This window comes from Acipenser ruthenus, chromosome 16, assembly GCF_902713425.1.
Source record: "Acipenser ruthenus chromosome 16, fAciRut3.2 maternal haplotype, whole genome shotgun sequence".
NCBI classification, from domain to species: Eukaryota; Metazoa; Chordata; class Actinopteri; order Acipenseriformes; family Acipenseridae; genus Acipenser; species Acipenser ruthenus.
Genome location: NC_081204.1, coordinates 15,432,663 through 15,459,879, shown reverse-complemented (window position 1 = coordinate 15,459,879; position 27,217 = coordinate 15,432,663). Strand labels below are relative to the sequence as shown.

Sequence of the window (27,217 nt, the reverse complement as noted above, 5' to 3'; positions counted from 1 at the left end):
TTTTTTAAATCTGAACCAAAACAATCCAGTTTCCAAACTGCACTGAAAAATGTGAACCATTTCAGAGTGTTTTTTATTTTTTATTTTTATTAACATACAAGAACAACAAGAGCAAAAACAGCCTTTAATCCCTCTGCAGGTCAGGTATTGAAAAATGCCACCCTCTTGGCCACGTTTTCCTCTCCATACTTGAGTATTAGAGCCTGTTTTGTGGCGGGGTCTCCTGACTGCAGAGCCAGGTCGTCGTGCCGTGTCCAGAGGGGTCTCCCGTCCGCTCTGCGGCCGGTGCGCAGGTAGTGCCGCACAGCCTGGAAATCACCGCTGTTCTTCAGCAAGCTCTGCATCACGCACGCCAGGTCCACTCCAAACTCGTCCATCAGGAACTGCACAGCAGCGATGGCGTCTTCCACCTCCGCCTCAGAGGGGTCGGACGCCCCCTCCTCACCCTCCTGCGTATGGGAATCTAAAATGTTCCTGTGCATCATAAACTTGCAAAGCCAAGACAAGGGGCTTTGGGGCTGCCCTAACTCAGTTCTCCCAGCAACAGGCACACTCTCCTGGCCAGCTACAACAGTCTGGGTCCCTACCTCTCTCTCTTCAGCCCTTGGTTCCGTCTCTGGGGCAATCCTCTTTTCCTGGGTTTCAGAGGGGTTGGACGCTCCCTCCTGCGTCTGGGAATCTACAATGAAGGAGTCCCTGTACTTCACAACCTTGCAAAGCCAAGACAAGGGACTCTGGGGCTGCCCTAACTCAGCTCTCCCAGCCATGGGCATGCTCTCTTGGCCAGCTACAACACTCTGGGCCCCTGCTTCCTCATGACCTCTTGCCTCACCGGTCACTTCTAGATCTGGGGTCTCATCATCGGACTGAAAAAATAACAGATAAAATAAGTCAGACAAGTGAGATAACAATACTTAGGCTGTGCGGTTAACCGCTTTTGTGGTTCGGTTTAAATTTTTTAGAAAAAAACGAAACCGAGTTAGAGCACTAAAACCGTGTTGGTTTCCCGACATTTTGGGCCATTCGTGAAAATGTCTGACAATGCTAGCAGAAATATGTTTAAAAAAGGTTTAAATTACGGAAATACAAGTAACATAAAAAGACATTTACAAGCCAAACACAAAACAGAATTTGAAATCCTGTGTAATGAAGAAAAGCGAAAGGCTGAAGTCGAAGAAGACATAGACCACTCCCCAGGTAACTATCGTACAACTCCAGATCTAGACCTAAAATTATACTGGATGAATACCAATCGCAATATGTACAATATTAACAACATTTACCAAGACGAATATTGATATCTAATTGTTGCAGTGCATTACAAACAAAGTACTGACTGAATGAACAGCTGATCAGTTTTTTCTGGTGTGATCGGAAGAGGAATTGAAAGCACATTTTATTTTAATCTAACAGTGTTAGCTGTCTAGTGATTTCCAAAACAAAAGACAATTACTAACAGCAACAAACAAACAGAAAACACTCACAAATCCTTTTTTAGTTTTTAAAGGGTTTCTCCCGGTTCTTCCAGTTCCTTGTATTTCGAACCAAGCGAAGGAAAAGATTTGCGATTCCTTAAAGTATGTTATACATTTGTTGAAGTGAGGTGGTGTCACAGGGAACCCTTTGTGTATCTTGAAGAATTTAGTGAACCCATCAAGCTACAAGGCTCTTTTAATGTTTATCTAGGTTGATTATTTTATTAATAATATTTAACTGACATGTTACAAAGATCGAGGATTTACTATAAACACACATTCACATGCAGACACAAGGAATGTTTAATCAATAGTAATATTTTATTAAGTACACAAATAATAAACAGAAATCAGAAAAGTCAGAAAGTAAATCTCTTAGTCTCTATGCACAAAACACAATTCAAAACTCTCACTGCGCTCATGCTGGCTAGCAGGCAATTGAAATATGACACCGCCTGTCTCCTCACACACAAACACAGACACACACACACACACATCCAAGCATAGCCTCTGACTGAAATGATGCAGACAATCTTAGAATATATCACATCAAGCTTATTAATGGTATCTAGATTAAGTATATGGCAAGTTTACTTTTAAATAAATTCTTTATACAACAATATGAGGTAGACAAACCAGCATAAGAGAGAAAAGAACCTCAACGGGCACAAGCCTGGCGTTCAATGACCAAGAGCTTGTGAGAAAACTGCATGGGACACAGTAAACACAGATCTCTGCTTTGCATTGGAAAGATTAAGTTGAACAGTTGAAAAGAAGCTGGATAAATTTGGGGACATCATCTACGCATATGGAAGTGAGAGGTTTGGAGTTGAAAAAAGGAAGGAAAAAGTACAAACTATTCCTGGAAAGTCTAGACGGCAGCAGGAGATTGAACGCTTAGTTAGAGAAAGGAGACAGCTGAGGAAGCAATGAAGAAGAGCAGAACAAAGTCAGAAGGAGGGACTCAATCTCTTACAAAGGGTCATAAAAGATAAGCTTGCAACATTGCGCAGAGCTGAGCGCCTACAGAAACGCTACAAAAAGAAGGAGCGTGCGAGAGCTAACTTTTATAAAGACCCATTCAAATTTGTAAAGAAGTTATTCACCAGTGAGGAGAATGGCACATTAAAAGCATCTAAGGTTGAGCTGGAGAGATATTTGGAGGAAACACATACAGATTCAAAAAGGCAGAAGCCTATGTCAATTCCGTCAGACATCCCACCTATCAATCCACCAGAATACCAAATGGAGGACTGTGCACCTAAGTGGAAAGAAGTAGAGCAAGCTGTGAAAAAAGCAAGGGCTTCATCATCTCCAGGGCCTAATGGAGTTCTGTACAGAGTGTAAAAGAGTGCTTCAGGAGTTCTACGAATTCTGTGGAAATTGATGAAAGTGGCATGGGGAAAACAGGTTGTACCAAGAGCATGGCGCTGAGCAGGTGGAGTCTTTATACCTAAAGAAAAAGATTCTACAAGCATCAGTCAGTTTCGTCCTATTTCCCTATTAAAAGTAGAAGGCAAGATTTCCTTCAGCATTATAGCTCAGAGATTGTCAACTTACCTATTAAAGAACTGCTTCATTGACACTTCAATACAAAAAGTGGGCATTCCAGGTTTCCCAGGACGCTTAGAACACATCAATGTGATCTGGCAACAAATTCAATCAGCTAAAAAGGAGAGGAAGGAGCTCCATGTGACATTCCTGGATTTGGCTAATGCATATGGTTCAGTGCCACATGAACTTCTTTGGGCAGCATTTGATTTTTTCAGTGTACCAATGACAATAACAAATTTAGTGAAAGCCTACTTTGGAGATTTGCAATTTAGTTTTTCAACTTCAGAATTCAGCACTACATGGCAATGCCTAGAGGTTGGAATAATGGCAGGATGCACCATTTCTCCACTGGCTTTTACCATGGCAATGGAAGTAATCATTAGGGCATCAAAATGGGTAGTAGGAGGAGAGCACTTGGCTTCTGGAATGCGACTACCACCAATTCGAGCTGGTACGACGGGGATCTAAAGGACACAGTTTGTGTGGGAGAAGTTAGACAACAAGCAGTGGAAGGGTTGAACAGCATAGACAGCTGCGCTGTACCAGGCAAACTAAAACTCTGGTGCTTTCAGTTTGGTCTACTGCCGAGGTTGCTGTGGCCACTGACTGTGTACGAGGTTTCTTTGACAACAGTAGAGAAGCTGGAATCTTTAATCAGTTCATACATCAATAAATGGTTGGGAGTTCCACGCTGCCTCAGCAGAGTGGGACTTTATGGTAAAGGAATACTGCAGCTACCAGTCTCCGCTCTAACCGAGGAGTTTAAGTGCGCCAAGGTCAGACTGAAAAATTACATTAGTTGAGTCACGCGACAAATGCGTAAGGGAGGCAGCACCTGTGTTGAAAACTGGAAGAAAGTGGGCGGCAAAGAAAGCTGTGGAAGATGCAAAGGCTGCCCTTCGAATTGGTGATATCATGGGGCAAGTTCAGCATGGAAGTGGGGGTCTTGGTCTCAGTTCAGCTCCTCCTACATGGCACAGGGCAGCCCCAGCTCAAAGGAGGAAGCTGGTAGTCAACGAGGTGCAAAAGCAGGAGGAGAGGATGAGGTGTATAAAGGCCATTTCCCAGGCCAAGCAGGGAGAATGGATGAGATGGGAGAGTGTGGAACAACGCAAGATTGGCTGGCAAGACCTATTGTCAATGGAACAGAGTAGGATCAGTTTCCTCATCAGGTCAACATACGATGTTCTCCCATCACCACAGAACCTAAACCTCTGGGTAGGAGAGGATCCCTCATGTCCTTTGTGTTCATCACCTGCAACATTAAGGCACATTTTGACAGGATGTAAGGTGGCTCTTAGACAAGGACGGTTTACTTGGTGCCATGACCAGGTGCTGCGATGTTTGGCCTTAGCATTGGAAGACAAGCGTAACATGACCAATAAGTTGCCACCTGTTTCATCAAAACATTACACACAAAAGACAACATTCCTCCGCCCAGGAGAGCAACCACCAAGAAAAGGTGTTAAAACCAATCCTCGCCCAGGACAACTGGAAGCTGCTAGAGACTGGAAAATGCTGGCAGATGTTGGTCAACGGCTTATTTTTCTACCTGAGATTGCCACCACTAACCTTCGACCAGATATTGTCTTGTGGTCTGGATCAGCACGCCTTGTTCACCTGGTAGAGTTAACAGTGCCATGGGAGGATGCTGTAGATGAGGCATATGAGAGGAAGAAACTGCGGTATGCTCAACTAGCCACTGAAGCGGAACAGCGAGGATGGAGAGTCCGGGTTTACCCAGTGGAAGTGGGTTGTCGAGGATTTGTGGCACACTCTACAACCCGGTTTCTCAGAGACGTCGGATTCAGTGGCCAAGAGTTGCGTCGCACAGTGAAGAACTTATCTGAAGCAGCAGAAAGGAGCAGCAACTGGCTGTGGTTGAGACTGAAAGATTCTGGTTGGGGATCTCAAGCACAATAGAAAGAAAGAAACGCTGATGTACAGGTAAGTAAGCTGGGCTGAGTTGAGTGGGGGACGGAGGGGGGTGATGCTGGGATGCCAGAATCACCGTCAAGCCCTCTTGAGGTGTCGTGGGCTAGTCGACGAAACACTGAGGATGGAAGGTGCCCACTTGAAGACCCCAGAGATGTACCCTACTTAACTCAATCCAGACGGTTGTCATGCTGATGCGCTGGGGAGACCGCACTGTGGTTGATCCCCGGAGCCAGCATCGCAGCCGTTGTGTGTGCTGATGCGCCAGGGAGGCAAAATAAGCTGATCTCTGGAGCCAGCATTACACTTCAGCCATTAACACCAGACAGAAGGATATCTACATCATCATATGGAAGGAAACGTAAATGGATGGAGACACATATGGATCACATTAGTTTACTGTAAAGCTATGTCTTGGTGCTTATCTTGGCGAGAGCCGAGTTCAAATCAGCATGAAGTTTTAACATCTACTCTCGTGTAATGGAAATCTTATAGTTACTTCATCAAGTTTCACTAAAAGTTCACTCGCAAAGTATGCAAACTAAATAATTAACTGTTGGTTTGGAAACTCAATCTGTTGAAGTGTCCAGTACAAAAACTCTCCTATCAGCAACTAATTCTTCAATCCTACATTGGATCAAACTCGGCAACAAAGCTTTCAGTTCTCGACAGAATCAACAAACAGCTGCAACAAAGTCTTTAGTCCTCGGTATAGGATCCACAACAGCGCCCGTCTGCTCTGTCCTCTTCGCTGAATCTTTTAGCTACGCAGGTAGCAGGGCACAATGTCTTTTGGATACTGTGGTTTTAGGTGTGCAGCAGACCTAGACTGGTTTGTCTGATAACAGTCACTGTAAGTTGTAAGTTTTGCTTCCTCTTCTTGGGTCTGTTTTCAGGTAGAGTCCCGTCTTGGTTCCGTTTTTAGGCAGTCCCGGAGTTGCAGCTTTGCTTAGCAAAGTGACAGCACCTTGTTTAGCATTCTATGTGGAGTGCAAAAAGTTTAAGTTTTGCTTGGATATTTATGGTCTTTTTACTCTGCTGAGTAGCCAGTTTCATGAGATCATTTGTGTATCTTGCCTTTTTAACTCACAAATCTTTGAGATTTGTCTTTTGTCTGCTTCCTTTCGTCCAGACACATTTTATGTCTTCCTTACACCAAACTGATTATGTTTGCAGTTTTGAGGTTCTTCACTGTCCTTTCAGCCTCACCCAGTCCAGACACCCCCCCAGCCCTGGTCATCTTCAGTTCCGTATTCCTGCCAGGAACCAAGGGACCCTTTTTCCTAAGACACAGCAGTTTGCTTTTGCCCTAAGACACAGCAGTTTCATTAATTAGTCCAGTTGTATCATTAATACATGTTGAGGTATTAATATCATATTCAGGGAATATGTCCCACAGTGTTTATTGTTAAATAAAACCAAAATCCTACAAGTTATAATCTACTTTTTTGTGTGTTTTGCGACGGGGAGGGGGCAAGTAGATTTTTAAGAAGGACAAGTAGATTTTTAAGAAGGAGAAGTAGGGCTTCCGAGTGGCGCATCTGGTAAAGGCACTGTGTGGAGTGCAGGATGTGCCCTATAGCCTGGAAGTTGCAGGTTCGAGTCCAGGCCATTCCACTGCCGACCTTGGACAGGAGCTCCTAGGGGGTGGCGCACAACTGGCCGAGCTCCAGGGGGGAAGGGCTTAGGTCAGCCACAGACCTGCCAACCTTGACATTTTTTTTTGAGTAGCACTTGAGTAGCGGACATCTCAGGGGGGGTCAGGGGGGCTTCCCCCCATAATTGTTTTGGGGTATAAAATAGCTAAAATTACACTCTGGTGAGTTTTGAGTATGAATTTTTCAGTAAAAAAAAAATGAGATTAGCTATGATTGTTTCAGTTTAAATTTAATTTTGTTTACCTTAGTATAGATTAAACCTTTTTAATTTACACCAACTGAAAATTATTTCAAGTATGGAAAATAGCAATTTTCGTAGTATGTTTGTATTTTATTTACTGTCAAAACATAACAAATGTATAAGCTTCTAAAACAGAGAAACACAGCACTTTCAAAAAAGGAAAACAAACTTAAATAGTCACTAGTCAGCACCAAATGTAATAGCTATCCACAAAGTGAGTTGTCTGTAACAGAAAGGAATCCAACAGGTCAAACTGCTCTTTCAGATCTTGAATATTTAGCTTCATAGGTGGCTGACTTGGCTTTCCTGAGCAAGGTGTCACTAAAGGTTTGTGTGTGACACACTTGCTGCTTCGCTGACATTATGACTTTGTGCGTTACCAGTGAACTTAGCATGTCTGTGCTCAGGCTGGCTCTGTGTTGGGTTTTGTTTTTGGTCACCAAGCTGAACACTCTTTCACAGTCAGCATTACTGTAGAAGATGACCAAAATGCCTAGCGCGTTAACATTACAGTAATGCCCGATTCTATTGTTCTGGACAGAAATATAAAGTTTCCTTCTGCAGGATTCCTGCTGATCCAGACAGGAGGGTAAAATGGATTTCAGCGATTAAAAGAGAATAAAAAAACGAAAAAGACTGGACCCATTCGTTTGTAGTGAGTGCTTCATAAAAAGTTAACATCAGTAAGCATATATTGGTAGTTCTGATATTACGTTATTAGTAGTAGTCATAGTATTAAGTCCCACTTTAACACGCTTACTTGTATGGCTGTTTTTTTCATAAATATTTAGCTATACATTTAAATAGGATGTGGCAATGCGCCCCACCCCTGTGTGCATTTGTGTGTTGTGTTGTATGTTGCGTGTGTTAATGTTGGTGTATAGTCATTGGTACACGGGATATAAACGGGTCTGTGTTTCACGTGTATTTAAAAAGTGTAGATTTGTATTTAGGCACGAGGAGAGCACAAATCACTTCACGTGCTGGTTAAATGTAATATGTGAGCACAGGGTTGCACAGAATTAATTCACGTGCTGGGATTCAAGTGAATAATTAATTAGTAATTGAATCCCAGCACAATAGTATATATAGACGCACATTTCATTCAGTCAGGGTTGTTGGGTGTTCGGAAGAGGAGAACGGGTGAGAGAGAGAGGAGAAACTAAATAGTGAAAGATCGTAAACGTAAAGTGTTTGTTCTCACCGTGTCTGTTTGTCTGTCCGTGCACCGTTTGTTTAGTGTTAGTCCGTTTTGTATGTCTGTTTATTTTGGCGCAAGTGACGTGTCCCGTGTTTTTGTCTGTTCAAACCTTTTATTTTCTGTTTAATTATTAAATGCTGAGCGCAATCACGCGCTCAGCTTTACCAAAACCCCATCTCTCTGTTTATTTATTTCCTGCATCTGGTCTGACGCCACCCACTCCGGCCGTCTTTGTGACACGTGGTGTCATCGTGGGATAATAGTGCCTCCAAGCGTCAGACCAGGAGAGGGGGTTTTGTGAAAAAAAAACAAACAAAAAAAAAATAGTAAAGCGAGGATGGGAAGAAAGAGCTGCAGGAAGCAGCAGAAGCAGCAGCAGCAACAACAACAGCTGCAGCCCTCATCCTGCATGCCGGGCTGGGAGGAGGACAGCCACAACGGGGCAGTAGCCACCCCTCTACCCCCACTGCCACCGGGTTCCCCACCGTCCCGGGAAATATGGGACTGGCTGGTGCACCCCGAGGGGAACTTCGCCAGTGACCTCCCCTGGGTTATTCACGCACTGCAGATGCGAGATGGGAAACGATGGGAGGACTGGGAGCAACAGCACAACCCGGCATCCGTTCGTGACCTCACCATGGTGGTGCTGGGTTACCTAGCTGCAGACATGGGAGGGATGCCTTCCAGTGAGCAAGAGGGAGAGGAGCAGTCGCTGCCCTCTCCAGTACCTGAGCGGGAGGAGCCTGAGCGTCCACAGCCCGAGTGGGAGGAGCCTGAGCGTCCACAGCCCGAGTGGGAGGAGCCTGAGCGTCCACAGCCCGAGTGGGAGGAGCCTGAGCGTCCTACGCCCGAGTGGGAGGAGCCCGAACGTCCTACGCCCGAGTGGGAGGAACCCGAGTGTCCACAGCCCAAAAGGGAGGAGTCGGGGCGTCCACAGCCCAAAAGGGAGGAGGTCGGGGATGATGGCTGGGAGGTTTTTTTAAAGAACCTCGCAGCAGAGTTATGCCCTGGCTGTGGGGCTTATGGGCACACGTTAGCCATATGCCCCACCCAGTATGAAGAGGAGGAACTAGCGCCCAGATGGGGGGACCGCGAGCGTCCAGCGCCCAGACGGGGGGACCGTGAGCGTCCAGCGCCCAGACGGGGGGACCGCGGGAATCCGAAGCCTGAGAGGCAGCTGTTCCCACCTTCACCAGCAGAGCAAGAATGCCTGCTGGTTTCCCCAGCACAACCAGCAGAGGAAGAATGCCTGCTGGTTTCCCCAGCACAACCAGCAGAGGAAGAATGCCTGCTGGTTTCCCCAGCACAACCAGCAGAGGAAGAATGCCTGTTGGTTTCCCCAGCACAACCAGCAGAGGAAGAATGCCTGCTGGTTTCCCCAGCACAACCAGCAGAGGAAGAATGCCTGCTGGTTTCCCCTTCAGAGGCAGAGCCGCACCAGTCAGCTGCAAGAGAGGCAGAGCAGCACCAGTCCCCTGAAAAAGGGGGAGACTACACGCTGCTCCCACCTCAGTCGCCAGGAGACTACACGCTGCTCCCACCTCAGTCGCCAGGAGACTACACGCTGCTCCCACCTTCATCGGCAGGAGCAGAGCAGCCGGAGCTGCCTCTGCCTCCGCCACCTACACCGAAAGGAGCAGAGCAGCAGGAGCTGCCTCTGCCTTCGCCACCACCACCGCCAGGAGCAGAGGAGCAGGAGCTGCCTCTGCCACTTCCAGGAGCAGAGGAGCAGGAGCTGCCTCCGCCACTGCCAGAAGCAGAACAGCAGGAGCTGTCTCTGCTTCCCGTACCTCCACCACGGGGAGTACGGTGGCCGGAGCCCCAGAAAGGGGAGCTGTCGGCCACGAAGAAGGGGGAGGAGGTCTGGAGACCACCAACCCCAGCAGCAGTTTCGCTGCCGGAGATCGTGGGGGAGGTCCGGAGACCTGCTCCCACTGCAGCAGTTTCGCTGCCGGAGATCGTGGGGGAGGTCTGGAGACCTGCTCCCACTGCAGCTTCTTTGCTGCCGGCAGTACTGTGGTCGGAGCCCCATCAAAGGGAGTTACCGGCTACAAAGACAGGGGGAGAGGTCAGGAGACCACTTTCCCCAGCAGCAGTTTCGCTGCAGGAGTGGACCAACAGGCTGTCAGCCGTGCCACTACCGGCAGGGGTGCTGACAGCATGGCCAGCCATGGGCCCACTGAAGCCTCCCTTCCCAGCCCGAGACTTTGTCCTGGACTGCTGGGTTTTTAAGGGGGGAGGTGGCCATTGAGGCCATGTGTGCTGCGCACAAGGGGGGGTATATGTGGCAATGCGCCCCGCCCCTGTGTGCATTTGTGTGTTGTGTTGTATGTTGCGTGTGTTAATGTTGGTGTATAGTCATTGGTACACGGGATATAAACGGGTCTGTGTTTCACGTGTATTTAAAAAGTGTAGATTTGTATTTAGGCACGAGGAGAGCACAAATCACTTCACATGCTGGTTAAATGTAATATGTGAGCACGGGGTTGCACAGAATTAATTCACGTGCTGGGATTCAAGTGAATAATTAATTAGTAATTGAATCCCAGCACAATAGTATATATAGACGCACATTTCATTCAGTCAGGGTTGTTGGGTGTTCGGAAGAGGAGAACGGGTGAGAGAGAGAGGAGAAACTAAATAGTGAAAGATCGTAAACGTAAAGTGTTTGTTCTCACCGTGTCTGTTTGTCTGTCCGTGCACCGTTTGTTTAGTGTTAGTCCGTTTTGTATGTCTGTTTATTTTGGCGCAAGTGCCGTGTCCTGTTTTTGTGCTGTTTACAACCCTTTTATTTGTTAATAAACGCTGAGTGCAGCCATTGCACTCAGCTCATCACCATCTCCGTCTGTCTGTGTTTGAATTCCTTCCTGCTTCCGGTCTGACGCCACCCACTCTGGCCGTCTTTGTGACATAGGATTACACTTATGTGGGTAGGTGATTCCCAGTCCTTACATAAAAAAATATTTTACCGTTAACAAAATCCATAATGCTACATTAATGACCTTACTAAACTTCAATATAAAATCACAAACCAGCCGTTTATGACTTGTTTAAAGCACAATGAAACGGCATTTATCTACAATGTAATGGTACGCTACTTGTAAAGTAAACAGAAGCCTTAAGTACCTTAACCACATTAACAATGTTAATGCTGTGTTCATCTTTATAAAATTGAATTTTACTGACATCCCTGTATGGTAACAGGTGTTTGTGAAAAACGGGACAACGAGCCAAAAACAGAATATTAAACTTAAATATTGTACTATATTATTATAATAAATGTTTGTATTTACTCCCTCGCCACTCATAAAATCCTCATTCAGCTGTATTTTCTTCTCATGCGATGCAGTTATCTAAACCGAGCACTTTTTTTTTTTTTTTTTTAAATGCAAGTGGGTTTTTTCCCCAGACAAAAATGAATGCATAACTAATGAATAATTTCCTCACAAGTCACTTCACACTCCCTCCAGTGTGTCCGAAACTGGCAGTTGAAACACAAGCGAGTCAGCTCAACAAAGCCTGATAGGCTACAGTAGAATGGCAGTGATTATACAAAGAAACTGGGTGGTAGGAATTTCTGTCAGTCAACCCATGATAACTTTTTTTTTTTTTTTTTAACGGAGGTTGGATCGTCAACTAAACTCAAAAGTTGATTGGTTATTCTATCACGTAACTAAACTCAAAACCTGATTGGTTCCTCTATCTTGCTTGACTTGCCCTCAGGCCGGCCCTGACGTTAGATGCAACACTTTGTCTAACTACAGGCAACATCATAGACGATGAGCGAAATATGGATTACGTATTATTGCGTATCATCTCTGATAAAAGCATACCCGTGTATTACCAACTCAAAATGCGTAGCGGATACGCAAACGTGCGTAGAGGTTAGCAGGTCTGCAGCCAGGGTGTCCTCGGTTCACCGCGCACCAGAGACCCCTGTAGACTGGCTGGGCGCCTGAGGGCTTGCCTGTAAGCTGCCCAGAGCTGCATTGTCCTCTGACGCTGTAGCTGTGGATTGGCTGCATGGCAGACCTGCAGAGTGAAAAAAAGCAGTCGGCTGACAGTACATGCTCCGGAGGACAGCGTGTGTTCGTCTTCGCCACTCTCGAGTCAGAGCAGGTGTGGCAGCAGTAAGCTGAGCCTAAAAATACAATTGGACATTTCAAATTGGGAGAAGAAAACGGGGTAAAATCAATTGGCGACTACTAAGGACAAGTAGATTTTTCTAGCATTTTGTCCCTTGGACAACATGTTTTTTTTCAAAAATTGCACACCCCTGTAGATTATATATATGTAATGATGCAGATTTGCAACACTCAAGTCTAATGGAGTTAATCAAATATTTTAAAAATCACAGAAAATATGAACAAAAATACAGATCAAAACACTGTCAAAATGAAAACATTACAAAGTTAGTATTGGGTATGACCTCCCTGAGCATTAACACAATCCTGGCAGCGTTGACTCATAGACCTGATCAGCCTCTGGATAGACTGCTGTGGGATGTTCCGCCACTCTTCCTGTACAGCTGCAGCCAGCTGGCAAAGGTTGGCTGGTCGCAGTTGTCTCCTGTGGATGGCACTGGCGATTTGGTCCCACAGATGTTCTATTGGACTCAGGTCAGGAGAATAAGCTGGCCATGGCAAGACCTTGACATTGTTTTCTTGAAGTCGTGCATCTGTAATCCTAGCACTGTGTGGTCTTGTATTGTCCTGCTGGAAAATCGACAGTTCTGGATTGGCTTGCAGGAACAGAAAAACTGTACTTAGTCAATGTATTGCTGAGCAGTAAGGATGCCCTAAATCTGCACCAAAGGTGTTCTTGTGTTAAAGGAGATTCCTCCCCACATCATCACACTTCCACCACCCCACCGGTTGGCTTGAACAACGCAACAGTTAGCATAACGCTCACCACGACGTCTCCACACACATTGTCTTCCTTCAGATCTGTCAAGGGCAAAACGGCGTTGGTGAATAAAACCCCACCACTCTCTCTGCCGCCACCTCAGATGTTCTCTGGCCCACAGAAAACAGCGATTTCATCTCTCAGCTGTCAACATGTTACCCCTGAACGGCCTCCAAGCATGCAAATCATTTTCATACAGACAGCGAGCTACAGTCATTCTGCTGATGCGCGGGTTATTTCTTCCTGGAATTTCTCATGCTGTAGCCACAGCAGTCTGAAAACGATTACTCAGATGGATCAGTCAGATATTACGGTTCTGGGCCGGAGTAGGCCTGTCCTTCACAGAGCCTGTTTCCTGATTTCTTTAGACTAGTCTGCTGTTGAAGCAGAACATCTCATTCTCCGGGCAACTTCTCTCACATATAGGCCACATTCAATCATGCCGATAGCAACCAGGTGATCTTCATTACTCAAACGGGGCATGGTCTTATCTTTCGTTGTTCTTGCATTAATTAAAATCATGTCTTTGCGAATGGCAATTTTAACTCAACTCAAATACCAAACACTGAGCACCTGGCGTTTGTATTAAACTCAGCATTTTGTTATCCCAAGGAACAATACTACTCAAACAATCAAGAAACCTATCTGCTCACTATTTAAAATGTAAATAATATTATGTATGTGCCCAATTAGCTATTGATGTACAACTTAGACTGCTGCGTTTTCATTGTGCATCAGTATCAGGGTTCTCCCCAGGCCTTTTCAGCCGGGTGTGCCGCCCGACAAAGTAGCTGTCGCCACCCCACTGAAAAAACCTGATCTGCCCGTCTTGCAGATGCTACTGTGCCTTTAACAAAAAGGACTGATTGTGCTTCTAGCAGACTAGATCACTTGCACGTTTTTATGTGAAAAAAAAAAATCTTGGAACCACGACAGCTGTGCTACGTCTTGACACAACATTTAACCAATCAGAGTTGAAGGGGCGGGTTTTCTGTGTTAAGCACTTTGAGAGGCTAAAACATTAAAATGACTGCTGATATCGTAGAAAATATGTATCCAGGTGCTTGTGAGAGATATTGGGGGTTCATGCATAGAGGCTGTACACCTTTTAGAAGAAAGACATGATGGGACATCAGCTTGTCAGCTGACATACAAATGCTAAGTGCAGAGGTGCTGGATTATTACCCTCTGGTTTCATTCAACAGTTATGATGGTGAGCTAATTATTTATCGCTGACAGTCAATGAGATTAAACCCAAGCAAAATGTGGCCAAGGGGTTAATAAGATAATTTATAGCTAGTTGCCACCACTATAAGAACCTGCAGCTTTCGCAGAGTCAGGGTTGTTGTGTTCAGGGCGGAATGAGAGAAGTGAGTCGTGAGACAATCTTAAAATAATAATTGCTACGCGTGCTAGTTTAGACTAGCACCATACTTGTTTTTTTTGGCCAACATACCGTTTTGTTTTGTATCAGTGTTTGTGGTTTTGTTCAACCTTTTTCATTCAACAGCGCATCCACAGACGCCGGCCAGGAACAGTACTGTGAGTAACAATTATTTTGAAAAAAAAAACAAAATAAAAAAAAAAAGATTTTTTTTGTTGTGTTTTTTTTCTGAGGAATGGAGAAGATGGACCAGGAGATGGACATATGCCTCACCTGCCTAAAAGGTGAGTGTGACAGGGTGGACGAGCGGTGACGTCAGGCCAGAAGCAGGAAGGGGAAAAAAACTGACACCAGGTAGGTACTGCAGTGCAAAAAGACGCGGCGTGCACCATTTATTTAAATACAAAAATAAAATAAATATGCAAACAAAAACACTTTGCTCACAGAGCGAAAATAAAAAGTAAACAAAACAAATCTTGAACACAAAACTGAATAGGTCAGGCTGGGCAGATTGCTGTCACTGTTCCTATTCTTCGTTTTTAAATAAATTTCACTCTCTCCTCTTGATCTCATTCCTCCTCTGAACACCCACCTTGAGTGCAGAGAGCTGCAGGCTTTTATGCAGGTGACCATCTCCCGATTAGCAACAAATGAATCACTTAATTAATTCGGGAGATGGCCACCTTCTGCACAAGGTTTTTTAATTATTCCTGGCAGAAGACGAGTACTCACTCTCGCCTCTGCCAGAACACATTTTAAATAAACAAAAACAATAACAAAACAGAAACACACGGCTATGGCGTCATATAAATATATAAATCATAAAACAAACAAATACAAAACAATAACCTGCACAAGGGTGGAGGGGGAGACCCTGTTCTAAAAATAAATAAACAAATAATACGTACAGGGCTCCTTGCCCTGTTACATTTCACCCCCCTTGTGCGAAGCACACCTGGCCCAACGGCCACCTCCCCCCTTAATTCCAAAGTCCCGGAATAGGGGCAGCAATGGACCAAGGGTGGCGGCCACGGTGGGAGGTCCTCCTCCCACCCCAACAGCTGTAGCAGCCAGGCTGACCGCACACAGGCCAGCTTCTCCGGCCAAAGAATGGTGGTCTCCTGACCTCCCTCCCTTCTTCATGGCCGGCAGCTCCCCTTTGTGGGGCTCCGGCCATCCGATTTCCAGCAGCGAAACTGCTGCGGTGGGAGCTGGTCTCCTGACCTCCCCCCCAGCGGACCCTCGGGAGCCAGGACCAGCAGTGGCGCTGGGGTTGGCCCTCTTCTCAGCCGCTGCAACCCAGCAGGTTTCCCCCTTGCTCTGCTCAGAAGCCTATGCAAGGGCAGCTGCAGACCGCCAGCATCTTGTCCCGGTCCGTCCTGTCTTGAACAGAGAGGGGCAGCTTGTGCTCGTCTCTCTCTGGTGATGGTGGTGGGACCAGCAGGCACTCTTCCTCTGTTGGTGGAGCTGGGAGTGGCAAGTAGTCCTCCCATGGAGATGGAGGCGGAACCAGCAGGTACGCTTCCTCTGTTGGTGGAGGTGGGAGCGACACGCAGTCCTCCCATGGAGGCGGAGGTGGAACCAGCAGGTACTCTCCCTCTGCTGGTGGAGGTGGGAGCGACACACAGTCCTCCCATGGAGGCGGAGGTGGAACCAGCAGGTACTCTCCCTCTGCTGGTGGAGGTGGGAGCGATACACAGTCATCCCAGATCGGTAGAGGTGGAACCAGCCGGCATTCTCCCTCTGCTGGCGGATACCTGGGCTGTGGATGCACTGATTCCCCCCTCTTGGGCTGTGGATGCACCGACTCTCCTCTTGGGCTGTGGACGCACCGACTCCCCCCTCTTGGGCTGTGGACGCACCGACTCCCCCCTCTTGGGCTGTGGATGCACCGACTCCCCCCTCTTGGGCTGTGGACGCACCGACTCCCCCCTCTTGGGCTGTGAATGCACCGACTCCCCCATCTTGGGCTGTGGACGTTCGGGTTCTTCCCACTCCAGCGCAGGACGTTCGCGCTCCTCCCACTCAGGCGCAGGACGTTCGGGCTCCTCCCACTCCAGGTCTGTGTCCCCTCTCTGCCTCCTTCTCCTCACCTTCCTCTCTCTTGGCCAAAACCACCCAGATGCACAGGACACCCTCCCCATCGAGTAGGCTTCCCAGAAGCAGGGGTCTACATAGGGGAAGTCCTCCTGGTCATGCCCAAACTCTCTGCAGAGGACACACAGGGGGGCCCCTTCAGCCCTCCACTGCTCCTGTTCCGTGTCCCAGTATGGGGGTCCCGCGACCACCATCTCCTCTTGCTCTGCTGCTGCTGTTGCAGCTTTCTGCAGCTCTTCCTCCTTCCTCCCATCCTCACAATTCTCTGTGTAAAAAAGTGCCTCCTATTTTCTGTCCTAAATGCTCCTTTATCTAATCTCCATTTGTGACCCCTGGTCCTTGTTTCTTTTTTCAGGTCGAAAAAAGTCCCCTGGGTCGACATTGTCAATACCTTTTAGAATTGTGAATGCTTGAATCAGATCACCGCGTAGTCTTCTTTGTTCAAGACTGAATAGATTCAATTATTTTAGCCTGTCTGCATAAGACATGCCTTTTAAACCCGGGATAATTCTGGTCACTCTTCTTTGTACTCTTTCTAGAGCAGCAATATCCTTTTTGTAACAAGGTGACCAGAACTGAACACAATATTCTAGGTGAGGTCTTACTAATGCATTGTAGAGTTTTAACATTACTTCCCTTGATTTAAATTCAACACTTCTCACAATATATCCGAGCATCTTGTTGGCCTTATAGCTTCCCCACATTGTCTAGATGAAGACATTTCTGAGTCAACATAAACTCCTAGGTCTTTTTCATAGTTGCCTTCTTCAATTTCAGTATCTCCCGTATGATATTTATAATGCACATTTTTATTGCCTGCGTGCAGTACTTTAAAACTTTTCTCTATTAAATGTAATTTACCATGTGTCTGCCCAGTTCTGAATGCTGTCTGGATCATTTTGAATGACCTTTGCTGCTTCAACAGTGTTTGCCACTCCTCCTATTTTTGTGTCATCTGCAAATTTAACAAGTTTGCTTACTATACCAGAATCTAAATCATTAATGTAGATTAGGAATAGCAGAGGACCTAATACTGATCTCTGTGGTACACCACTGGTTACCTCGCTCCATTTTGAGGTTTCTCCTCTAATCAGTACTTTCTGTTTTCTACATGTTAACCACTCCCTAATCCATGTGCAGGCATTTCCTTGAATCCCTACTGCGTATTTTATATTTTATATTTTATCTCGCTTTTCTCTTTTTTTTTACGCAGGAGGTGTGGAAAAAGACAAATAAATACAAATAAAACACAGGGGGCTCCAATAGACACAAGATGCGTCCTTCTCTTCAACAAAGAACTCCAGACTGCCAGTAATGTGAATGATTCTTATTCTCGTGTCTCTTCACAAGGCTGTGTGGTTTATTGTTTAAAGTGATACGTCATTGTGATAAGAATGGCTGGGCGGTGACGTCAGGGATGATGCAGGGACGGAAAATACTGACACCCAAACTGCAGTTTCAAAAGAAAGATGCGGCTGGCCGCTGTTTTATTTACATACAAAAATAAATAAAAAGTTTAAACACAAAAACACTTGCTCACAGAGCGAAAACAAATATTTTAAACAAAACAAATCACGAACACAAAATATAAATAAAACACAGGTCAGGCTGGGTAGATTGCCTTCACTGTTCCTATGTCTATTATTAATTTAAGTTTCGTTTTGTTTCGTTGTTTCGTTGTTTCGTTGTTTCGTCTCATTCCTCTCGCTCTCTCCACTCTCTCATACACCCCACCCCGAGGGCAGAGAGCTGCAGGTTTATAAATCGTGGCCGAGGGGTTTAACTAGCTAGCAATTATTCTATTACCCCTCGGCCACAATCTGCACAAGTTTTTTTAAATCACTGTGGATGGTGCTACCCATCCACGCTACTACAGAAATATAAACAAACATTCGGCTACGCCGTCCTTAAACAAAACAATAACAAAACACGCTGCGCTTCGCCGTCATATAAATACAATAACTAAATACAGAAATAATAACAGAACACACGGCACCTCGCCGTCATAAATATAATAAATCATAATAAACAAACACAAAACAATAATCTGCACAGGGGCGGAGGGGGAAACTCCGTTCTAAAAATAAATATATTTTACAGGGCACCTCGCCCTGTTACAGTCATCATAACTTGCCTTTATTCCTGAAACTACGGCAGATGCGTGATTTTTCTTTTTTGCGCAAGGTAAAATAACAGACCATGTTTAAATAAATCAGGAAATAACTGTAGTTTTAACTGTCTCAGAGTCTTTTTAACTTTGCGTTCAGCAAAATAAGCCAGGATAAAGAAATAAACGATGAAAGGATCCATGCAAACCTAGTTCCAGTGATAATGCTGCCACTTTTCATGAAGCAAAAATGGTTATTAATCACCAGCTGATTGTGTTCACTGTTAAAATCCTTCAGTTATAGTCTACTTTTGTGTGTGTGTTTCGTGTGATGGGGAGGGGGCAAGTAGATTTGTCTAGAATTTTGTCCCTTGGACAAGAAGTTTTCCAAAATTCCACACCCCTGCTCCTGTGTAAGGCTTACCTCAAATTCACAGATTGCCAATTCCAGAATCCCCAATTTCCGGTGCTTTGCACTGCTGCTCTGTGCGAGCTGGGCGGACTCCACAGTTACCACTTGTGTGTTTGAGAGCTCTCTCACCTTGCTGGTCTGATGAAGTGTCCATGGCCTCGGTTTCCTCGAGTTTGCTTTTTTGGTGGAATGTGTTGCCGTGTTGCTCGGAGTGGCTGCGAGGTCCTCAACCTGGAACGCCTCCATCCGGCCGGCCAGGTGCTTCCTATAGCGGTCCTTCATGGACTGCCAGGTGTGGCAGGTCACGGCAGGCGCTCCATCTCTTGCCAGATCTTGTTGCCCCTGACCAGGCTCTCCTTGCTGCTGTGCTCCTTGAGATATCACAGGATTGCATCATCCTCCTTTCTGCTGTACCCAAAGCGCCCTGTCCAGCACAGGCCACTGCTTGTAGAATCAGCTCGCTCCTGCTGGGTTGACCCCAGCCTGTACCCCTCCAGGTCCAGCCTCTCGTTTTTCTCCACACAGTCGAGGATGTACTGCACGGAGAAGTATCCCGGAGCAGCAACCCCACTCTGCTCCTTTGGGTCAGCCAGGGATATTGCACCCGGCTCCTGTATGCGGCACATCACCCCGCCCCCCTGCTCGATTACAGGCAAAAAGCTGCGCTTGGCACTGCCGGGTCTGATGAAGAAACGCATGGGGCAACCTGTATCGTCAACAAAGAGGGTCATGGTGTGAGGGGTGGGGCAGTGCTGCTTCACCCTGGATGAATCGCACTCTGTGCACTGCATCCTCCTACCTGTCAGACAGCAAGACACTGAAATCAGGCACTGTCATCAAGGTGGTTTTACTTGCAGTCTAGAAGCCTCTGTATCTCTTAACCCAAAGATGTATAACCTTTTTGGCAAAAAGAACCATATCCGGGAGTTCTTATAGCCATACGACAAACACAGCACCATACAAGCACAAGGCACAGTGTTCTGCTCATAAAAGAAAAACATTTCAAATGATGCTGCAATTTCTGTACTTGCATATATCAGACTACAGATTACAACTGCAGTCTTTTAGAACTAAAAAACTTAAATGTGATCCTTCAAAAGAGCCTTATTGTGGATCTCCAGGAGCCATCCGTTGGGCAGGCCTAACCAGTTTGCCAAACAGTTACACTCCTGCTTCTAGGTCAGGGGCTTTCTTGTGTATTAGACAAGACCTGTCACTACAAAATCTACTATAGCAAAAGATGATTATCTACAAGTGTTGATTTCAGATTAGGAGGTTGTAGTTTGTTTTTTTTTTACTTTAAATTGCATGTTGGTTTCAATTTAAACAGAAAGCATGAACACTATCATGTTGGTCTGTCCTTAACTTGACTGATTAAAATGCAATGGAATCCCAGATATGTATTCTGGCTGAATCTCTCAGTTGGAAGTCTGTTTAGTCACCATTGTCAAGACAGCAGATCTCACAGACTTTGGTAGATAAGATAGGGGCGGATAGGCGATAGGATGTCATGTGCTTCTGTACAAGAAATATTATGGATGATGTTTCAGGAACATCTCCAATATGGGTTAGGGTTCGAATTCAATTTGGCTTGTCCATTTGCTTTTCTCAGATGTCACATAATCCCAGTTCACATTAAATTGATTGTTTGTAGGGCTTAATGTGATTATTATCTGATATTAATAAACGTGAACCCCAGATTTTGTAACAGTATTGTGAAGTGTTAAGCTCGCCATAGTAAATTTGTTGGCATTTGTTTTCAATTTAAGCACACTAAGCCACGTTATATGCATTTCATATTAAGTGAACTTCACATTGTGGGTTTTCTGTAGGGCGTAACGTCATTATTATACTGGTATATATGACACCCTGGATTTTTTAGGGTAGTATTGGGAAGTGCTTGGCTTGCTGTTTGTAAAGCGTCTAGGGATTTCGTTTAAATTTAATACGTACATGAATAACGGTCTGTACAGTGCTTTTCAATTCAATTTTTACATTTCCTGCAATTGAAAAAATTAAAATGTGGGCTGGTTTTTCATTTTTCCATTTACAATTCAAAAATGTTATTTTGGTGAAAATCACCAAAGCTTTGCTTTTGTTTTCTCAGAAAAAAAAAACCTGACATTTGGAGTCAGTGGTTTGAAATTATACCTCTTTCGTTTTTTGTTACTCCTGCTAAAATAATGGAAAACAAAACAATGGTATAATTTTCTTGCCATTTGCGTAATGAAAGGGTCACAATTGGGGTGTACCATCAATGCTGGGGGAGAACACTGCAGACCTGCCAAGGCAAACGATAAAAAAAATAAATCTATGAAACATTTTGTATTAATAATAAAAAATATAGTTAATATACAATGATTGAGAATTGGGGTTAAACCTGTCGTGCTGCTCAAGTTCTTACCACACAATACATTCGATGGATTGATGTCTGGGGCTCCCAATTCAACCCATTTTTAATTTTGGTCCATGTGAGGTTTATGCCCCGCATATTATTAAGGTGGTGTGGTTTTAATTAGGTGATTTACTGTTTGTGATTAGTACCAGGTGAGTGTGGTTAAATTGAATAGAGGTTGATTTGCAATTCGATTGGTTTCCACACAGCTTTTATCCATCTAGTTAGTATAATAGACAGCTAGCCTATTTGTGTGCCAGCACAAACCGCCAGCCAACTGAAGAGGCTCTATAACAAAGAGCCGGGAGTCTAGCTGTGGGAGTCCAGCGAGGAGAGGCTGTTGGAGAAATTCAGAACCTAGCAGCGCTCTGGAAGACACCAACTACTAGACAGGTCTGTACCCTCCCCCCACCGCTCCTGCTCCCTACTGTACCTATCTGTCTCACTTGTCCTGCTATGACTGTCTCTCACATCCCTGTTATTCTGTCCTCTGTCCACCGCTGCTCCCCTAACACCTCTAACCTCATCCCTCTGCTTCTCCTTCCTCCCACTCTCTCCCCTTCCGCACTCTCTGGTGCCCTCAGGAACTGTCACTCTTCTGCAAACAAAGCTGATTTCATCTCTGCCTTTGCCACCCACCTCTCTCTCGATTTCCTTGCTCTCCTGAAACCTGGCTCTCTCCTGATAACACTGTAACTCCTGCTGCCCTGTCCTCTCTCTACGTCCTGCCCCATACTCCGCGTCTCACTGGACGGGGAGGTGGGACTGGTCTTCTCCTCTATCCCTCCTTACTCTTTTCTGTCCCCTCTCCTCACTCTCTGTTAACACCTTTGAATTTCATGCTGTCCAACTAACCTCTCTTGACCGGAGGGTTGTGGGTTCAATCCTAGATGGGGGACACTGCTGCTGTACCCTTGAGCAAGGTACTTTACCTAGATTGCTCCAGTAAAAATCCAACTGTATAAATGGGTAATTGTATGTAAAAATAATGTGTAAAAAAATAATGTAATTGTATGTAAAAATAATGTGATATCTTGTAACAATTGTAAGTCGCCCTGGATAAGGGCGTCTGCTAAGAAATAAATAATTATAATAATTCGATTACCCGAATTCTGGTCCCTTACGCTCCCAAGAGTAAAAGGCAAATGCGTGGTTGTACAAACAATGTCCAAGACGAGATTTCTTCGTTCAATACCCTATTTCCTTAGGACAAGTTTTTCCTTTTGTTTACTGAATTAAAATACAGAACTCAATGAGCAGCAACGTCACAGCGCGTATCTCTTCCAATTAAAGCAATATTTAAAAAAAAAAACAGCAACAGTTGCATAATATTACCCAAATAATACTTTTTTTGCTGTAGTGTATTCAGACTAAAGTAACACCATCATATAGCAACCTAAATATTCTACATCTGCTTAATTCTAACAAATGATATTTATAAAATAATCTTAATAGGTAAATATAGATGAATCTATGTCAAGTTACTTTGTTTATTCAATAACCTGTAAATAATTCAAAACAAGGATACCTGGTTGTACTTTTAATGGTCAGCGCAAATGTTGACGTTACTCCACCCATTCACAGAAAGTCAACAGTAGATGTTTTACATTGAACTGCAGTCTAGAGTTTAAAAATAACTCTTTTCCAACTCCAAGTATCTTGCCTTTTCTTATTAGTCACTGCGTTGTTCTGGTTAACATTTGGTATGTTTTTATATTCATCATAACGTTAAATTACCTTTCTAATTTCGATGTTACCCAAGTTTGGTTTACTTTTAGCACTTGCCATATATATTATTTTATTTCAGTTCACACATTCAAAGTTTGCTGGTGCCATGCTCCCAGAAGCTGTTTCACGACTAGCAACAGCTGCAGAAGCTGCTGTGTACAGTCATTACAGAGGAACTCAAGCAGGGATCTGTTAACATTAGCTAAAAATAAGGCAATGAAATTGGCAACAATTTCAAACAGAATACGATTACTGTAGAATGTTGCTATTACAACTGGTGGCACGAAAGGAATAGACAGGTATTTTATAGTAAAGTAAGTAGAGATTAATATGTTAATATGATACTATGTTAAAATATATCCAGACCACTAGAGCGAGCTACTACGCTGTACAGCCTATTGTATAAACTCAATCTGTGGAGAATAGTAGGTATATCTGTGTGTGAATGTGAGAGCATGAGAGTCAGTCAGCGCAGGTAGCAGGTAAAGCACAAACACTTGCGGGTTCGGGTCGGGTTGCAGGTCTTATTAAAGCGGGTCGGGTCGTGGGTAAGAAGACGGTGTTGCAGCGGGTTCGGCTCAGGTCCTGTACTAGCGGGTCCGGGTCGGAAGCGGGTTGTAAAAATGGAACCTGTGCAGGACTCTGCTCTCAGTTACTTAACTAGACCCTTAATTGAACTGATAATTTGCTTAATTAGACATTTTAATTGTTTAAACAGTGGCAGAGTTCAAGCTACTTATAAAATGTTATAGCTAACTTGAACTCTGCAACTGTTTAAGAGCTGAAAACAATTAAAAAGGTCTAATTAAGCAAATTATCAGTTGAATTAAGGGTCTAGTTAAGTAATTGAGAGCTCAGTTGGAATGAAAGCCACTAGACACCACTGCTGGTTTATTCAAAGCGGATAGGAAACACATTTCGGTTTGTTTGTAAATGATAAAATAGATGTGAAAGCAATGCAATCTCGGGCTAGTTGATTGTTTTTGATTGGTAAATGTCAAACAAGCTTTTTAAATTCCGTGGTCTATCCAACTGTAATGAGCCATTGCTGGAAATCCCTGTGACGTCACTGGCTGGAGAAGGCAGCGGGGGAAGTACGTGACGTGTGTGAAGTAACTGATTTCTCTCATGCAAATTGTTTGGGAAATGTCACATTTTAACATGAGATTCAGAGCTTTGTAATTGTGACTTACTGATGATGATTTTGTACAATATCATTATAACAAAGTAATTTATATACAATTTACATGTCGCTTCTATGTGAGTTGTCCAGTTTCCAAATGTCCAGAGTACTTAGCAGTAAAGTAAATGTACTTGGCATCGGTGACCTGGGGCCTGTTGTACTGTAATGGAATCAAAAAACAGGATTGGATGCCGGCTCATTTTTAGCCGGACCATGAAAAGGTTTCGTGTACAAAGCAGATTTTTTTTATCAGATCTTTGAACAGCACTTGCGGTAAGTAGGGTGAATGAGTATGCAAGCATATTTAGGCTTCTGCATACAGAGTGACAATAAAGATTCAAAGGTGGACAAGAGGTGGCTTTAGCTGATCTTCTATTGGTTACAGAGAAACCCAGAAATGGCTGCCTCAGAGCCTCTGGCAACGCACAGGCTAATCTTTAAGCTAAAGGTATTATTCATGTTTTTTGTAAATGAGTAAATAAGTGATACAGTACTGCTTTCTTAATACATGAACCTGACATTTAAATAAGTGATACAGCTAGAGCCTACCCCTAAAAACACATGTCACTCTGCCTAGACTGTCAGGAGGGTGTGGCACCAAGCCAGACACTGTACTGCAAAAAAATGCACAGGCGTCAAATCGAGACTGGTTACGATTTAAGATAATTATTATTATTATTATTATTATTATTATTATTATTATTATTATTATTATTAATTTCTTAGCAGACGCCCTTATCCAGGGCCACTTACAATTGTTACATAATATCACAATACAAAGTATCGCCTTATAAAAAATCACAAGTTATCACATTATAAAATATCACATTACAGAATATCATAATACACATAAGAGCAGTTATAAAAGTATGATAAGTTCACATTCAAGTAAGAGCAAAATAAAGAATACAGTAAACAGACGTCATAAACTGCAACAGTTACATGTCGTTCTGTCTCCTTAATACTTCTGGCAAATGTATAGCTCTCATGTATCACCCCATTTGTTAGTAATGCCACGCCACATTGTGCTGCTTCCCCTTATCACTGTTCGGCGCCTTCTGTCACACACAGCAGCAGCATGTGTTGTCATGAGGGAGCTTTGACTGGAGGCCTGTAAAAACCTGAGTCACTTAATACAACCCAAATATCTTTCCATACAACACCCAATATGGGAATAATTCAAACAGGCGTGTCTTCCGAACACATTGCACTAACCAATGATATAGTTTTTGAGAGTTTGGAATTTGGTTTCAGTTTCGAAATACCGGCCCAAAATATTTAAACTATTTTTGTAATGTTCTGACCTTCAGAATAATGTGAAAACTGATATTCAGATAGATTAAACCGTATTAAGTGTGTGTGTGTAGTATAATGAAGTCGGTGTGTGTGTTTTTTTTTTTAATAAGTAACCCGCAAACGAAACTGAGTGCGCCACAGAGAAGTCTGGAAATGCCTTTGCCGACTGTCTTCAAACAAACTGTCTCTTATGGAAAAAACATATATTTTTAATATATAATAGAAAAGTATTATCCTTATATTGTTCAGATATAGAAATTGGCCACTTTTGTATTTATTTTAAATATATGGGATATATTTTAAATATATTTTGTTCTGTAATCCATATATTTATTTTACATATTGAAAATATATGGTGCACAACTGCTGCAGCTCACACAGCCCTTCCCATTGGGGGATGAACACGATCACGCTCTATTCGCCCACCCTAAGCCACATTAAGCGTTTTTCACATTAAGCGTTTAGGATGTCCCTGCTTAATGTGCTTAAATTCAGACAAATCCCCACAGAATCTTTTTTTTAACGTTTAGGACGTCCCTCCAAAGGAATGGCAGTTACTGATACTGCATAATACTCACCCTATCGGGCTGTTTTCTTGTATCCAGTGTGTCCTCTGCTAGGTAGCAATGTTGTTGATTGTAAAAATGCGAATAATCTTGAGTTTCTTTTAACTTTTTTGTCAATTTCAAAGAAGCAGCCTTACTCCAGAACTGCGCGTGACCGAGGAGTCAGCGCCAGTTTGAAAGATAGAGCGCGTTCACATCCGGTGCGCGTGACCGAGGAGTCCACCGTCAGTTTGAAAGATAGAGCGCGTTCACATCCAGTGCGCGTGACCGAGGAGTCCACCGTCAGTTTGAAAGATAGAGCGCGTTCACATCCGGTGCGCGTGACCGAGGAGTCCACCGTCAGTTTGAAAGATAGAGCGCGTTCACATCCGGTGCTCATGACCGAGGAGTCCACCGTCAGTTTGAAAGATAGAGCGCGTTCACATCCGGTGCGCGTGACCGAGGAGTCCACCGTCAGTTTGAAAGATAGAGCGCGTTCACATCCGGTGCGCGTGACCGAGGAGTCCACCGTCAGTTTGAAAGATAGAGCGCATTCACATCCCGTGAAGCTTATTGGCGGGCAGCTGATGTGGCGCCATTGGAGTTGAAAAAAAACAACAGAAACAGAATACTTTTTTATTTGTTTGTTTTGCTGGTTTACGTCCAAGCGTTACCCCTAAACATGGGAGTTCTGAAAACCAGGACAGGGTGTCGGAATAGCGTGCTTTTCTAACCCTGTGGATTTCCCCAAAGAGTGCTAGATTCATGGTACTAAATAACTGGCGTTCCACATTTCCGTTTTTTTAAATTATATATATATATATATATATATATATATATATATATATATATATATATATATATATATATATATATATATATAACACAATAAAACGCACACTACACGAACATTGGTTTGACCCCATATAGTCAGTTCGCACTGCACTATTTACAACAGCTAACATTAGCAGCATGACTGCAACACAAGATTCTGGGCAGATCTAGCGCTTTATTTATGTGTATATATACAGTGCCTTGCGAAAGTATTCGGCCCCCTTGAACTTTGCGACCTTTTGCCACATTTCAGGCTTCAAACATAAA

The 27,217-nt window shown here is 44.2% G+C and overlaps 1 protein-coding gene and 1 pseudogene across 1 annotated transcript; both read right to left on the bottom strand.

Annotated features, from left to right (window-relative positions):
- LOC117412515 (telomeric repeat-binding factor 2-interacting protein 1-like) lies at nt 1-26,295 on the bottom strand. Its single transcript, XM_058988899.1, has 2 exons — nt 26,150-26,295; nt 1-866 (listed from the first exon to the last, which is right to left on the bottom strand). The coding sequence occupies exon 2, from the start codon at nt 771-773 to the stop codon at nt 141-143; it is 633 nt and encodes a 210-aa protein (XP_058844882.1). The 5' UTR covers nt 774-866; nt 26,150-26,295; the 3' UTR covers nt 1-140.
- LOC117413675 (telomeric repeat-binding factor 2-interacting protein 1-like) lies at nt 18,712-19,754 on the bottom strand (annotated as a pseudogene).
- Nucleotides 26,296-27,217: the final 922 nt, after the last annotated feature.

Excerpts from the sequence above, each read along its gene's own strand:
- LOC117412515 (XM_058988899.1), bottom strand. The coding sequence starts at position 773 with ATGCCCATGGCTGGGAGAGCTGAGTTAGGGCAGCCCCAGAGTCCCTTG.